The sequence below is a fragment of the Boleophthalmus pectinirostris genome, unplaced genomic scaffold, assembly GCF_026225935.1.
Source record: "Boleophthalmus pectinirostris isolate CB_2022bp ecotype Guang Dong unplaced genomic scaffold, ASM2622593v1 HiC_scaffold_4, whole genome shotgun sequence".
NCBI lineage: Eukaryota > Metazoa > Chordata > Actinopteri > Gobiiformes > Gobiidae > Boleophthalmus > Boleophthalmus pectinirostris.
In genome coordinates, this window is record NW_026571353.1 from 16,547,744 (window position 1) to 16,562,127 (window position 14,384).

The 14,384-nt window shown below is 38.2% G+C and overlaps 2 protein-coding genes across 3 annotated transcripts in view; both read right to left on the reverse strand.

The window, feature by feature from the left end:
- rimbp2b (RIMS binding protein 2b) overlaps positions 1–6,810 on the reverse strand; it is a 55,183-nt gene extending 48,373 nt beyond the window's left edge. The window contains 3 exon segments of the mRNA XM_055161662.1: positions 5,593–5,709; positions 5,789–5,925; positions 6,449–6,810. Of these exon segments, the coding sequence (XP_055017637.1) occupies positions 5,593–5,709; positions 5,789–5,791 (120 nt within the window). The 5' untranslated portion in view covers positions 5,792–5,925; positions 6,449–6,810.
- Positions 6,811–7,017: 207 nt separating this feature from the next.
- anxa1a (annexin A1a) lies at positions 7,018–10,689 on the reverse strand. 2 transcript variants are annotated; one of them, XM_020935427.2, is made up of 11 exons: positions 10,535–10,689; positions 9,944–10,024; positions 9,343–9,433; positions 9,077–9,171; positions 8,608–8,721; positions 8,355–8,445; positions 8,191–8,270; positions 7,914–8,058; positions 7,686–7,840; positions 7,481–7,603; positions 7,018–7,363 (listed from the first exon to the last, which is right to left on the reverse strand). In XM_020935427.2, the coding sequence occupies exons 2-11, from the start codon at positions 10,001–10,003 to the stop codon at positions 7,307–7,309; spliced, it is 1,011 nt and encodes a 336-aa protein (XP_020791086.2). In that variant the 5' UTR covers positions 10,004–10,024; positions 10,535–10,689; the 3' UTR covers positions 7,018–7,306. The 2 variants fall into 2 exon arrangements, with proteins under 2 accessions (XP_020791086.2, XP_020791087.2); XM_020935428.2 differs by having other exon boundaries at positions 9,944–10,020; positions 10,535–10,674.
- Between the last annotated feature and the right edge of the window lie 3,695 nt (positions 10,690–14,384).

Genomic DNA, 14,384 nt, shown 5'->3' on the forward strand with positions numbered 1-14,384 from the left:
GAAAAGCCTTATATAAAATGTGACCTTTTACATTTAGACACTTTTTTTTTTATTTTGCCAACACTTTTTTAAGATTCAACTCAGGTCACAGTGGCATGAAGCAGGCAATTGAAGCATGAACCTCTGTGTATGCACAATCTTGCCTGTAACGTAATTCTACTCTTTGTTATGGTTTAGTTTGTTGTAGCAGTCCACTGAGGCTGAATGTGAAAACTTAAAATTACGTCCACCAGGCATTTGTGTGAAAATTAAACATGAGACAGTGTTGCTTTAACCATACATTAATATACAACTGGGTGAGAAGCGATATATAACAACTCTTAGTAGTCCGCCTTAGTAGTCTGTGTGACATGATGATCCCTTAAATTCATTTTAGTGAGGGCAGGCTAATTTGAGCTACCTTATTATAGTGGTTTTGTGCAATTACCCTGTGCCCCTGTTCACTGTATCATAGAAGCATGGAAAGATATGATGCTTACCATCTCCACTGAGACCTATAGAACAATTTAGTTTGCTCCATTAAAGAGTTAACAAAGATGAATGACTACAAAAGGGTTTGTGCTGCAACAGCCAGAAGCCAGATTTTTTTTTCTAATTTGCTCTGAAATTCACTTGATCAGGACATTAGAATCAATTACATTCCCACACAACACAACACATTAACTCCTGACCACATTAGCATGCCATTAATTATAAAAAGAATGTAGGCTTTGACTGGAAAAGTGTGTCTGCAGCAATGCCTGTCAATACTGTGAATTATTGATTGTTCCATATTTAACCATAACCTGTAAGTTGGCATGTTATTGTCTAAACTGGCCTATGTTGCTTAGAAAACAATGTAACAGAAAATAACAAAGAGATTGATGAGAAGAAAGTTTGAGTATGGAGAAATTTTAAGTACAGTAAAGTAAAGTAAAGTAAAATTTGCAATAGCCATTCAATAAAATGGTACAATTATTTAAGTTATAATTAATTTCTACAATTAAAATATACATAGTACTATCATGTATTATAATTAAAGTCATGGAGCCATGTGAGTACAGTGTCAGTGGGAAGATTAGATGGACAAAAGGAACCAGCACCAGAGAGACATGAACTGAACCTGTGCAGATAAGCTTTTTATTACAAAGCAAATCCACACAAATAATCGCAGCCGCAGCCTGTGGATTTAGGCAAAAATCAACATAATCACCTGCCTCTCGCAAACAGATATAAATATCCATCTTTAACAACATGTAAAAAGGTATGACTTGAGAGAGGTCACTCAGCACCCAAAACAGTTGTTGTTTACAATGGGATGTACTATGTATTGAGGAAATCAATATTTATTTGTCAGTGCAATAATTTTTCTAGCTATTGAACAAAGTGCGCCATGTCCAGGGTCAAACCTGTTGGCCAAACTAAACAAAAAGAAAGATGATTTTATATTCAATAAAGATGAACAGCTAGTAATATGACTATGGAGGTCAGGGCGGAAAGTATCCATACATATTCAACATACCAGTAACTATTTATGCAGTTAGAATTGAGTTTTGCTATCTGGAGCATCAGTCTGACAAAACATAAAAATAATATTCATACGTGAATGCTCAGTACTGCTGTCAAAATCAGTGCAGTCTGTCTAACAGAAGGGACATTACTAATCAAGTCCGGAAACAATCGATTATGAACGCAGTCAAATCCCTGTGGTGATTAGGGGATCCACTCCTCTGACCTCCTGCTCTTCAGAACTCAAACTGTGCTGGGCACAGCAGTCACATGACTACAACCAAATCTAGCCTTACACTACCTTAGCATTGTGGTGCTCTAGGTGACTTTACTGAAGGATGTCAGTAACGGTGGGGTCAACACATGTCATTTATTTGCTGTGTTACTTTGTTATAATTTAAATAATGGCTGACTAAATATTAATACATGAAAAGGTAAACAATGCTGTGCAAAAAGTCAGACTACATCATGTACTTTGTTTATCTAATGAAATCTGCTTTCATGTAAAAATACTTCAGGCTAGTGAAGGGACAAACCAGCTTTGTCATATACTGGCCCATCCACCCACAAATCCGAGTAATGTTTTCTCTGATAATGATAATGCACTCACAGCTACAGTCACTGAGATTCCTGTATCCATTTTGACAGAGATTTCCCAGTGAAGATGGTGTTATGTAACGTCGTGGACCCTGCTGTTCAGATCACTAATGCTCTACACGGCTGAGGTCACGTGCCTTATCCAGGCCACATCCAGGCGCCAATAGCAGCATCATCTGCTGTTACTACAGACACTCAGGACCATGCTGAGCCATGCTTCTCTCACACGGAGCCACTGTAGTCTGCACCTTGGTATTACATGAACATAAATGACAAGCAGTCTCACTGATTCATGCCCTTCAAGGCCACACACCCATTGTTTCTCTTAAACAATATATGGAAACACTCATATGGAATTGGATTATTATATTCTAAAATAAAATGCAGTTTACTGTATATACTAGACCATAATATGAAAATAAAAATGTACAAATGTACAAGTAAAAATTGGCATTTCAATGTGCACCAAAGTGCAATGCTGGGCTGTTCATTTGCTTTGATAAACGGCACTGCTATACTGCTGAGGGTGTTTGCCTATTGAAACAGTATTGGAACAGAAAGTAGCACCACATATAAATACAAGCAAAATGTATTTTTGTAGTAACTGGTGGTAAATCTTGCCACACCCCTTTAACACCATAGCCATATGCATAGACAGTACATACACATGATACTATTTTACCGCCATGTTATCAACCATTCATATAGCCGTACCTTTATGACTATTTGACAAATATGACTGTTTCTCTCTATGTCTCTAGTGCATAGTGAAGATAAAAGTCACTTGCCAAGAGATCAGGGTGAGCCAGTAAATTGATGAATGGCTATGCCTGCTTGTCAAGGTGGGCAGAAGAGCCAGTGTATGAATGGAGGTTTTGTCAGAGCGTCTTCTTGTACCTGGTGTGAGGGAGACTGACAGGCCTAATTATAGAAGCTCTTCAAATGAGTGACCTTGGGATGCTGCAAATACACATACCTGCGCTCATACATAAACCCCTTCTGACAGACAAAATCACAGAGGCTGCTGGCTTCCCATTGGCCCTATAGATTCCCACAATCCAGCCCCTCTCATGACTGCCATCTATAGGCTCTGTGGCTTCAGAGTGCATACTTTACCAATAAAACAGCACATGAAACACCCAGTATTTTTACATATTTATTTATCAGTGAGTTAGATCATACTCAAAATCACACTGACAGTCAAGGGCATGTTTTGAGATCCAACAAATCACCGCCCATATCAGTTAACATTCATCTGGAATGAAGTCGCCTAAATGAATAATACATATGACAATGCATGACAGCCCTGATACCATTAGCATTCATGTGCACACCAGTAACACTGTTTTTCCTATCTTAAGTTGACACTACCAAGCCCTCTACACATCGATTCCACTAAAAACTCCTTGGATGGTAATTATTATAACAACCATAGCCAAACAGAGTTAGGCATAAAGACCATGTTGTGCTACTCATACACAGACAAGCCAAGCCTAGCTGTGTTGTTCAAAACAAATGAAGAAGAGAGAAACCTGAAAGACTTAAATTGGATGGCAAATCCTTTTGCATACAAATGAAGTGGTGTGTCCCCTATCTCTTCTTAGTCCATGTGTTAAAACAGGACAAACCAGGTACACATAAGAATAATCAGCTCTAACGCAAGCATGAATTTCAATGACTAGCCGCTGGGACACTGACATGTTCCCATAATTCTTATCCTGGCAACAGAGGCACCACAGCAATCCTGCAGCAGAGCCAGCAGAACAAGCGCTGTGTGCTGTAAAAACAGATACAGTTTGACATCAGACGGTAGACGGTACAGTACCTTAGCATCAGATGTTAAAAGAGAAGAGCAATGGTAGCAGATCGTAATAGTAATGATGGGACAGCAAGCGATCCAGCCGCGAGACCCAGGCAATGTATATGGCAGCTCCGTAGCATAAAATGGTTCATCAATGCTTGGCAGAAAGAAGCACAGCCAGGCAGTGCAAGGAGGAGGAGAGAGAGAGACAGCGAGCAAGCATCACTGGGCTCACACTACTGGGGCTGTGCAGTGGAGCACACACATCAACACGCCCCCTTCCTCCTCTCCGCCGCTCTCACACTTGCCTGCTCATACACACTAAGGCACGCAGGGGTGCAGAGGCAGTGCAGTGCGCAGCTGCTTGGAGCGGCATTCCCCATCCAGGAAGCTTTTCTATAATCAGACCAAACTCAGAAATCAAACACAAACACTCTTGTCTTTAGTAACTACTCTTTGTACAAATAATCTTTGCAACTGAGCGTCCATCATCTAAAAGGCAAGGTCGTGTGAGGATCTAAGGCATTTTTCTTTGGAGTGTCCTCCCTGGTTTCATGCATATCTTTCCAGCCGTTTTGTAAGATGATACAGGGACTCTGCCTTGCCTCGTCATGGGTCATTATGCCACAGAGGCTCCCAGGAGGCTTGGCTTGAAAACCTCACTCGCTGAACACTCAGCAAGACCAATCAGCTATCACAAACAGCAGCCATCCAATCAGGGAGCAGAATATCAAGTGCAGAAGGGTATTAAAGAGGATTATTTGGGGCATCCTGAGCTTTTTTTCACTACAGGAGAATGTGGAGGAGCAAGGCTGCCCTCTGTAGATTGCTGTTGCACTCAACTGTGAGAAAGACACAGCCCCAAACAGATAAGCCTTAGCTCAAATGCCTAGCAACCACAGCACTTCCTTACCTCTGTTTAAATCTGTCCCTCCCCCTCCATCGGGGGGCCCCCAGCCACAATCCCAACTGATTTTACGTAGCACAGAGGTTTAACTCTCACAACCTAACATAAACTAGTACTCATGTCAACTGCTCCCATACACCCAGTAAACATAAAGCAAAGGTGGTTAGCCCATCTAACAGTGGCAGCAGATATCCAGGGTCAAAATATCTCAACACTGCAACATTGTACTGCAAAACCAGGAATAACGTCTTCAATTTGCAGGCAAAGGTATTGATTTTCACAAATATCAAACCATGATGAGTAATCTAAACGTGCAAACTGCATTAGCTGCACCATTATATTTGTATGTATATAACAATGATAGGCAACCTGCCTATCGGAAAAAAAACCCCAACACACTCAGACAGCTGTCAAAGAGTGTCACAGGGTCTCAGGTCTGCCTTCACACAACTGTAGGAGGTGTGATCAACACTTCTGGTAATACTGTGTGCACATGAAAAAGAACTATCAGGTATGATGCAAAAACTATAATAAAATTAAATGTTAAAATGCTGCAAATGTACTAAATTTTGACTATGCACATTCCCAACACTGGCCAAATAAAACTAGAGTCATGTAGTAATAATGGGTTTTACATATAGTGGATGTGGTAAAGAGAGGTCTTTGTCAGCCAGTGCAGGACAAGGTCAGATTATGGCTGTAGGCATCAACAGTGCTGATCCTCCCAGTGCATGAACATGACTGACTCCCATATTATGCATGCACGCCGCAGCTTTGATGAACAACAGAAATCACTCACCTTATGGCTGGTCCTCTTTGGTGTAGTTATCCTCTGTCTTTGGCTCCATACTAGATCTCTTTGTGTCTGTTTCAGTAGCTTTTCTACCTTACAAGTCTTCTGACAACCCATTGTACTCTGCAACATGGACAGAAAAGCAGATGGTGATGTATCTTTCTTAATAGATTCAAAAAGCTTGTTCCATGTAAGGACCTACCATGACCGAGTGATTTTCATGCTCCCCCAAATGCTTGTCATGGTCGGTAGCCAGCTGATGTCATAACTCCAGCATGTTCAGATTATAAATATCTGTATTCAGCAGCGTTGTTACATAATAGTGAATGTTGGATTATTCTAAGTACAAAGAGACAGAAAATATAGCACATCTGCCGTAGGACACATGTAAACACAAATCCCTCTAAGTAAGCAAGCTATTTAAGTGAAGTATAATAACTCTTAATGTAGTGTTTGAGAGGACAGACATGTGTACAATGTCAAATGAAGTCTGTGTGGACATTAAAATAATTATAAAGACATTATTACACAGCCCAGGTTGTGTTTTACATTAAGAGGGTTGTCAGTGGGTTTACTATCATAACACAGGTCTGACTTCACTGTCTGCCCTAACCCTAACTCTACCTGTGCGCAAGTTATATAATTAACTTCTCATGCATTGTTCGTCTCATCTGGATAAAACGCAAAAATATGGATGTTTGTAAATTTCACTGGTGGACCTATAAATAGTAATCCAATCGATCTCTCTAACAGGCCTCCTTTCAAATTACATATTTTACATCAAATGATGCAGTATCATAAATCAGTCTGTAATAAAGACACTTTCATTTGTATTATGAATAAAGATAGTTGAGGTTGTTACCTGCAACTGAGCCACATTAATAAGTATAGATGTCTCTCAGCAGAGGTGAATAACCAGAACAAACCGATCGATGTTTTAGAAAACGAAAAGACTACTGAAATTACACTATACGTATTTGAAGGGAAAGGAAGGGGTTAATATTAGCATCATACCATGCTAACGGAACGTCTTACAATATAAACGCACTGTAGCCTTCAGTTTAACATACATAAACCTTTTAACAGATATCTTCTGGAAAAATTTATCAGCAAATAAATTAGCGTATTACTTTATTTCAATGAAATATGTGCTTAACGCAACATAAAAACAATAGCGTAGCATCGTCGAGTGCTGGACATAAACAAACACTGTGGAGTGCGCCATTTTGCAATCTTCTTCTATGACTATAATATTTATGCAGGGCGCATTATTGCCCCCATGTGGATCTAGTCACCTTTGAGACGTATTCTCTTTACGGTCATAAAGGATGTACAATAATTATTCATTAGTCAGTAACGACTATTTAAACCTTTATTGATAGTCAATAGGCCCATATGCAATGCCAAAAGTCGAGAAACAATAAACAAAAGTTTATCTTTTACATTTTTTATTTAACATATTTATTTTTTTATATAATTGGCACATGTATTGTTCATTGCAGGTTTGGTTTCTTTGGAAGCAACAAGTATATACTGAAAGCACAAGTTGTAACTGGGCTGAGGTGAAGTTTGTTGAAACTGCCGCTGCTGTGAAAGTTTTCAGACTGCTAACATACAACATGCTGAGCCTGGGAGTTCATGATGGCAATTTCTCCAGAAGAAAGCACTGTGTCAGAAAATGTTGCTGGAATATATTTTTCCTAATTCAGCTCATTACACTTTAGTTTTCTCCACAGAGCGCAAGAAGGATCTTCTCATAGTCACCTTTAGTGTCATCCTGAAAAATTAAAAGTTGTACAGAATAAAATATTTTTTATTTAATTTTGATTATGTAAAAAGTGTTATTATGTAATATTTGACACTCTTTGTGCAGGGGCAATGATCAGAGACTTACCAGGATATCTTGGTACAGTGTTTTGCCATAGTTCTTTTTGTATTCCTCTTTTATTTTCTTCATGTCAATTTCAGAGCGACTCACCATAATACGAGTGAGGATGTTTTTTCGTGTTCCTTTACCCTGTAAAAAGTTATATCAATTTAGAAAATTTGTATTGCTCTAGATAATAGTTGAACATGTGTACACACACATTATCATGTACCTTCATGGCCAAATAGAGCTTCTCTGCAAAGAAAGCTGGCCTACATCCAGCGCACTTCACAACAGCTGTGAGACAGGCTTCAATATCTCCTTTCATCTCCAGGTCGATCGCTTTGGCCACATCCACTTTGCTGTACTTGGAATACCTCTCAAACACTACGGAAAATGAAATGCATTAGCCACTACTATCAATAAAAGAAAAACTGTGGATGTTTGCCATTTTTCTAACCTCTGCGGAGATGTGGGGCACTTCTGGTGATGAGGATTTCAATAAAAGCAGAGCAGTCGGTGCCTTTTCTTGCTTCTCCAGCTTCATACAGAGCCCTGGCGTCACTGTCAATCAGCGCTTCAACAACTCCCTCAGTCCTGCTAGCCTGAGAATTTGAATCAATACACACACACACACACATATATTTTATGTATATATACTATATATATATATATATATATATATATATATATATTCAAGTTAAAATTTTGTATTGATGTGGTTATTATCTATGTACCTTACAGAGTTCCAACAGGGCTTTCCTGTAGTCACCACTTGTATCAGACTTGATGTCATCCTCAAGATCTTTTTTGTATTCTTGTCAACGGAATTCATAAATGAAGTATTTAGTAAAAGAAAATAATGGAAAAGGGGAAGAAGGAATTCTTTGGTAAGTTGTACCTGTCTTGTAGGCAGCTTTAATTTCCAGAATCTCCCTGTTGGTGCGTGAAGTCAAAATCTCTGTGAGGGTGTCTTCATCTGTACCAAGACCCTAATAGCAGAAATGCATGTAGAAAGACATGAGACAAACATTACACCCATTAAAGGAAGAAATGAGTTCATAGTAGATCTGAAAATAGCAGATAAAGGCCAAAGCACCCCTCTCTATTGGGTCTTTAGTGTATTTGATACGATCATTGTGTCTTGTGTGCACCTTCATGGCCTGTTTAAGTTCCTGAGCGTCATACTGGGCTGGTGTTTTTAGGAGAGCCAACACAACTTCCTCCAGGTCTCCTTTCAAGGCACTCTTTAGGGCTGATTCAAGACTCTAGGGAAAGCAATCATTATTAAAACATGCACAATTGAGAGACAATCCATAGAAATATATAATAAAAACACAAATAATACAGTACTAATAATACAATATCCTAGATTTTTTACATTATTCTAATATTTCTATTGTCATTTGTTTTTGTATGTAATGCGTCGAATATTACTTAATATATTTTGTGTTGAAAAAATAAAATTATTCAAATTGTTTAATTTGAATTTTCAACTTCCCTCAGAAAGTGATGCCGTGGACAGGTTAATAGAATAAATCTTTTTTTTTTTATTCCTGATCCTGATTTATTACTACATTCATACCACTCCAGTTCATATGTACTAACATAGCATCTATTTACCTTGCCACTGGCCTGCTGGTAAGCTGCTTTGATTTGCTGCCTTTGCGCATTGCTTCGTTTGACCAGGATTTCAATGATGGTGTTTTCATCCACTCCTGTAACGTTGACAGTTTTTCTTCACAAATTGTCCAATATACAGCCATAGAAATAAGTTGCTACTTTTTGCATTTGCCCAGCAGATGGCGCCAGACACCAACACTGAAACTGTTAAGTCTATATAAAAAGATACACTGACATGCTCAAACATGCTTAAAATCCAACACCACCTTTTGTCTTGATGGCTTTCTCCAGGACGCCTGCATCTCCACTTGCACTGAAGTTTGGGGCTTCAGTAACTGTTCCCTCATTTTTCAGCACCTGCAGTATAATAACAGCGATTACGTATGTTGTGTAAATATTATGATGGGTAACGAGTGTGATGTGGCACTGCATCCGCTTAAATTCCCCAAATAAACTGATTAAGTATGCATTTGTACCACTGTCATGGGATTGTCTCAACATAGGCACATACATTCAGTGCAACCTCACTTACAGTTCACTTAAAGCAAATGAAGAGACAGAAGAAGAAGCAGAGGAGTTTGTAAAGGGAGGGGCACAAATTCCTTCCTATGACTCACAAACTCAGACCTAGACTTGATATGAAATGTTCAGCTTTAAACGAAACTCATCAAACTTGACTGTAAATTTGCAGAAAATATACTTGTTCAAGCTTCATATAGTATTTTTACACTTCAGCTAATGCATGCTTTGCTCTCATTATTTAACTTGCCTGTTCATTTTTTCCACTCTAACATACCACAGGAAAAGGGAAGGGGGGGAAGAAAAAACAAGAGTTGTTGGCCCTAGCAACGGGAGCAGTATACTCACTGACTCATCTGGCATGCCCATATAAACGGCCTGACTCATGAGGGCTTCAATGATAGACATGGTGTTTCTGTTGCAGTCTTCCTAAACCAAGAAAAAAAATCAATTATATCTTATAAAGAGTCTATGGAGTGAACAAGTTCAACAGGTTTAGTCTAGGTCTAGGTCTTCCAGACTTTAATATATTTCTAATTGTAATTCATTTTCATTATGTAGCTATTTGTATTTGCATGGCATTGAAAATGTCGGTTTTGTATTGACTATGAATCAAAATATATAGAGTCTAACGAAAAGCATGTGGGAACGCTGTGGCCACGCCCCAAGAAACTTTCAAAAGACTATAATCAGGCTAGTCATTGCTTTCCAGTTCTTGTTTCTCTCAAACTGAAGAAAAACTTAATGATCTGTTCAGCTCTCAAAAAAGCACTATAAAGACCACCGCTTTTCGAAAGCCACACCCTCACTGGTTACAGCAGTACCTTGAGGGAAAGGAGATTTTAACGACCACATGAAAATCAGTGGTCTATTCAAACTCAATAGCGGTATCAGATTTAGGACTACTGGGCTGGATTATAATAAAATAAAGTTTCTTACCGGTCGACTTTACGAGAAGAAAGATGTGCTAAGTTTCCAGGGTCGTAGCATTGGCAAAGACCGTATATATATATTCAGGATAAACTCCACCTAGTTAAGGGCGAGTCCAGATCAGCCCAAATCCCCTCCTCACCGCTGCACATAGACTGCGCAGCAGCTGTGGACTAACCATTGTGTCTAAAAACGAGGAAGTTTCACGGCGAATGGAAACGAGTTTCATAAGACCGTTTTGATTCCTATCATTCAACAGGTCATGCATTACCTATGACATAGACAATAGTCATTTCAATCGGTAGTCACAAATTTTTATTTATTCATTTATTTTTGTATTTTTTTAATTGCGTAGTGTTCTTCGCATGTAGTAGCCTATAGACTAATTTATAGTTTTTGCTTAATGTTTCTATGTAGTGTTCCTCCTCTACAATCATAGCATGGTTTGTTTAGACAGTAGCCACACTGTCACATGATTGAGCAGTGTAAAATTCTTCACATTCCTATCAGTGCCACTAACAATCTTATCTTAACTATTCTTATCTCATAAAAGCTCAATTTGGTCAAATAGATCTATGCCCTGTTTGACTGAATTAGTTTTTTGTTTGTTTGTTTAATGATTAGCCTTCATTACAGTGCTCGCGATCCCTCTGGTTCTTCAGTGATGATGCAATGAGGTGTGGCATGTTGTCTTAGTAACCTCCATATCCTGACCTCACCTGTCAGCGTGCCTCAACAAGGTGTAATGCTTTCACTAAGATTACTAGACAGCATAATGACACATTTGTATGACTGCTGCAACACTGTACTTCACGTCATCATGCATTAAAATATTAATTTTCTTATTACCTAGTGACATCATTGGCTATAAGAAATTATGATTTATTTAGGTTTATGCCCAATGTTTTGAGTAATAAAACAAGTAAATTGCAAGTTAGAGAAGTTAGGTCTAGGCCTAAATCACACCGTGTCTTTTTTTTCTCTTCGGATTACTTATGAACAAAGGCAGGAGGATGGAGCAATTGGATGGACTGCAAGATAGAATCAAAGAGATAAACACCAGGTACAAGAGGTCAGTAAGAAACTAATTATTATAATGTATTAAATTTCAGTGTTAAACACACATAGCATTTACCCTTGATTTTTGTCTTATAATACATTTTCTTTTTCTCACAGCAGATTGTGTCAATAGCCTTCATAATTTGAATCTAATATAGACACACATTTGGTAAAAGTGAAGACACGTAGGCTTATATCTTGATCATATTACTCAGTCTGGTTTATTGTTTTGTTTTGTTTTTTCACCTTAATGTAAGATTAAGGTGCAGATTAAATTCCCCGTGCTCCAAGTTGGCCTCTTAAATGTCAGCAGTAGCTTAACTGTGATCAGTGGTCACCATGAACTCAAACAAAAACATAGCTTACTCTGAATATCTACATTACAACACATGTGAAACCAGGGTCCAGTTACAATCTGTATCTTACACACAGGAAACTCGAGTAGTGTTTAGAGCATCTTTTTACATACATTCTCTTATGGGGCTGAAGCTAGGACCCATTGAAACCTCATCTCTTTGGTTTAATAATTAAAGATGGTTGAGAGTTCGGTTCCCGGGGACGATCAGAGTGGAGCCCTCACATCACAGTCTGATTCAGACATAGCAGGAGTTTCTATTTAACAAGGTGAGTTTTGCATGTTGGTTATTTTGAAATTTTATCTTCTGGTCTGTAGCATATTTTGTACATTATATTTTTTATTTATAGATATTATGTGACCAGGCATGGGAGGGTTATTAGGGGAGCACTAGAATAACTATTTAAAAATGTAATGCTGCTCTATAAAACTACACTTTATTGAAACATTACCATTTTTCTGTTTATACAGAAATATACAGAAAAGTTCAACCTAGGTGAAGTGGTAAAGACTTAAATAAACATAACCTGCACCAGCCTGTCATAATACAGTCAGGAATGTTCTGGTTAGATGAATTTCTATGGATTAAAATGTAGCTCAAAGTGTCAGAATAATTTCATTTCAGAATGTGCTGTGCATTGTACCATTTCACACCTGCTAATAGTTTAAAGGCAGAGGAAAAGCTCAGGAGTTTATTCCCTCCCAGAAATGCCAAGACATTCTCATTTTAGTTTTAAATATTAATTTCATTCTTGTATAAAATTCTTCTGCTCTGTTTTGCTTTTTTCAGGGTGAAGTGGGATTGTTACTGAACAGTGTCATTAAACAAGATGTATATGAATCCAGCTGGATCTCATAGAGGATATACTCTGACTTACCTGGGAAAGAAAGTTGGAAGAAATCATGCAGTGGCACCAACTGGAAAACAACGTATGTGTAACTTATGTACTTCTCAATTATTGTGATAAATGAAAAAAATTAAAAGGAATAATGGGGTAGAAACTGGTAAGTGAAGTTTAGCTTCTGCTGCATACCACATCGTTCTGCATCTGCTTGGAATCAGGGAAAAACCTGGCATGAAACAACACAGCCGTAATACTGTAGGCCACAAAATATAACGTTTGTTGTAACCATTTTAATAATTGTAGGTGTATTCTTTAGACTCTCTTGTCTTGTGGGAAAATGTATCGTCGGAAGTAATGTTTTAATATTTCTGATCCTAAAAGTTGTATTGCCTTTAAAGGTGCATTGTGTAACTAACTACAGGTGCTTTTATGACTCAGAAATACCTAGAAAAAGAGGCATTCTCAATGTGAGCGGGGTTTCCTCTCCACAGATCTGACCTGTAACTTGGTCAGGGTTGGTCTCCATGAAGATAGACAGGTTTAATACCATACTGTGATTCCAGACAAAGCAATAACGTTTCCATGGCAAAAAGCATTTGACAGGTCCTCTACCAGAAAAGTTACACATTGCACCTTTAATATAATAAAATCTCCATTTATAAGTAGGCTGTTTGGTGACTTCAACATCCTGGTTCAAATCTTTATCTATATTTGCTCAGTTGCCTGGGAGACAACCTCGCCGACCTCCGAGGAGCCTGGAGTGTCTTCCAGGCCCGTCTGTGGAGCAGCCACGGCTGCTGTGCTAGAGGAGCTACCAGGAAGTGTCCCAGAGAGGAGAGAAGACAGGCCATATCCAAAGCCTCTCAACACACAGGTGGACCGCTACAGAGACAACAGGCAAGGTGAGACCAGTCTACAAATAATTATGTGGGTACTCTCTGTTCCCTCTGTTATGTCATTATCTGTGTTTCTCCACTGAAAGGTCCAGCTGAGTGGAAGGTAACGTCCTGATCAAGTATTCACAGAAAAGAAAAATGCCAAGTCAAAACTCAGAAGCAGAAATGTATAAATAATTTCCTATGCATATCTCTAATCTATGCAATTATAAGTAACACAATGCTGTGTGAGTAGCAAACATAATAATAAAATATAATACATAATGCAAATACAACTGTAATAATTCATAATAAATGCATGTTAAATAGTATTTATAAAATGAATAAAAATATATTAAATCTGTTATAAATATAATATCATAATCTTTGCTGTATTGTCTGTATTGTATTGTCTTGCATGTTTTGTTCACCTTTAGCAACATTTAAACATGATAATAAAATGATTATAAATTAACATAATAAAATGCAAAGCACCGTTATTGGTTTTGCGTTGTGTGCATTATGCATAATTGACACTTGTTTACATTGATGATGTGAATTCACACCTTGAGCAAAAACGACTGTGTCATAAAACAGGATAATGAAACCTAAAAATGTCCCTCTTTTTTGGCTCAAGTCATTGCCCAAGACACAGAGATGTCATGATATACAAAATTTGTGAATGAATACGGCCACCACTTGGCAAGCATCCACAAACAATTTCT

What these genes read in the sequence shown, in the direction of transcription:
- anxa1a (XM_020935427.2), bottom strand. Translation starts at nt 10,003, where the DNA reads ATGTCTATCATTGAAGCCCTCATGAGTCAGGCCGTTTATATGGGCATG. An exon ending in ACCAGCAGGCCAGTGGCAAG is followed by an intron (nt 8,722 to 9,076) that starts GTAAATAGATGC and finishes TGCTTTCCCTAG; the next exon opens with AGTCTTGAATCAGCCCTAAA. An exon ending in CACTGTACCAAGATATCCTG is followed by an intron (nt 7,364 to 7,480) that starts GTAAGTCTCTGA and finishes TTAATTTTTCAG; the next exon opens with GATGACACTAAAGGTGACTA.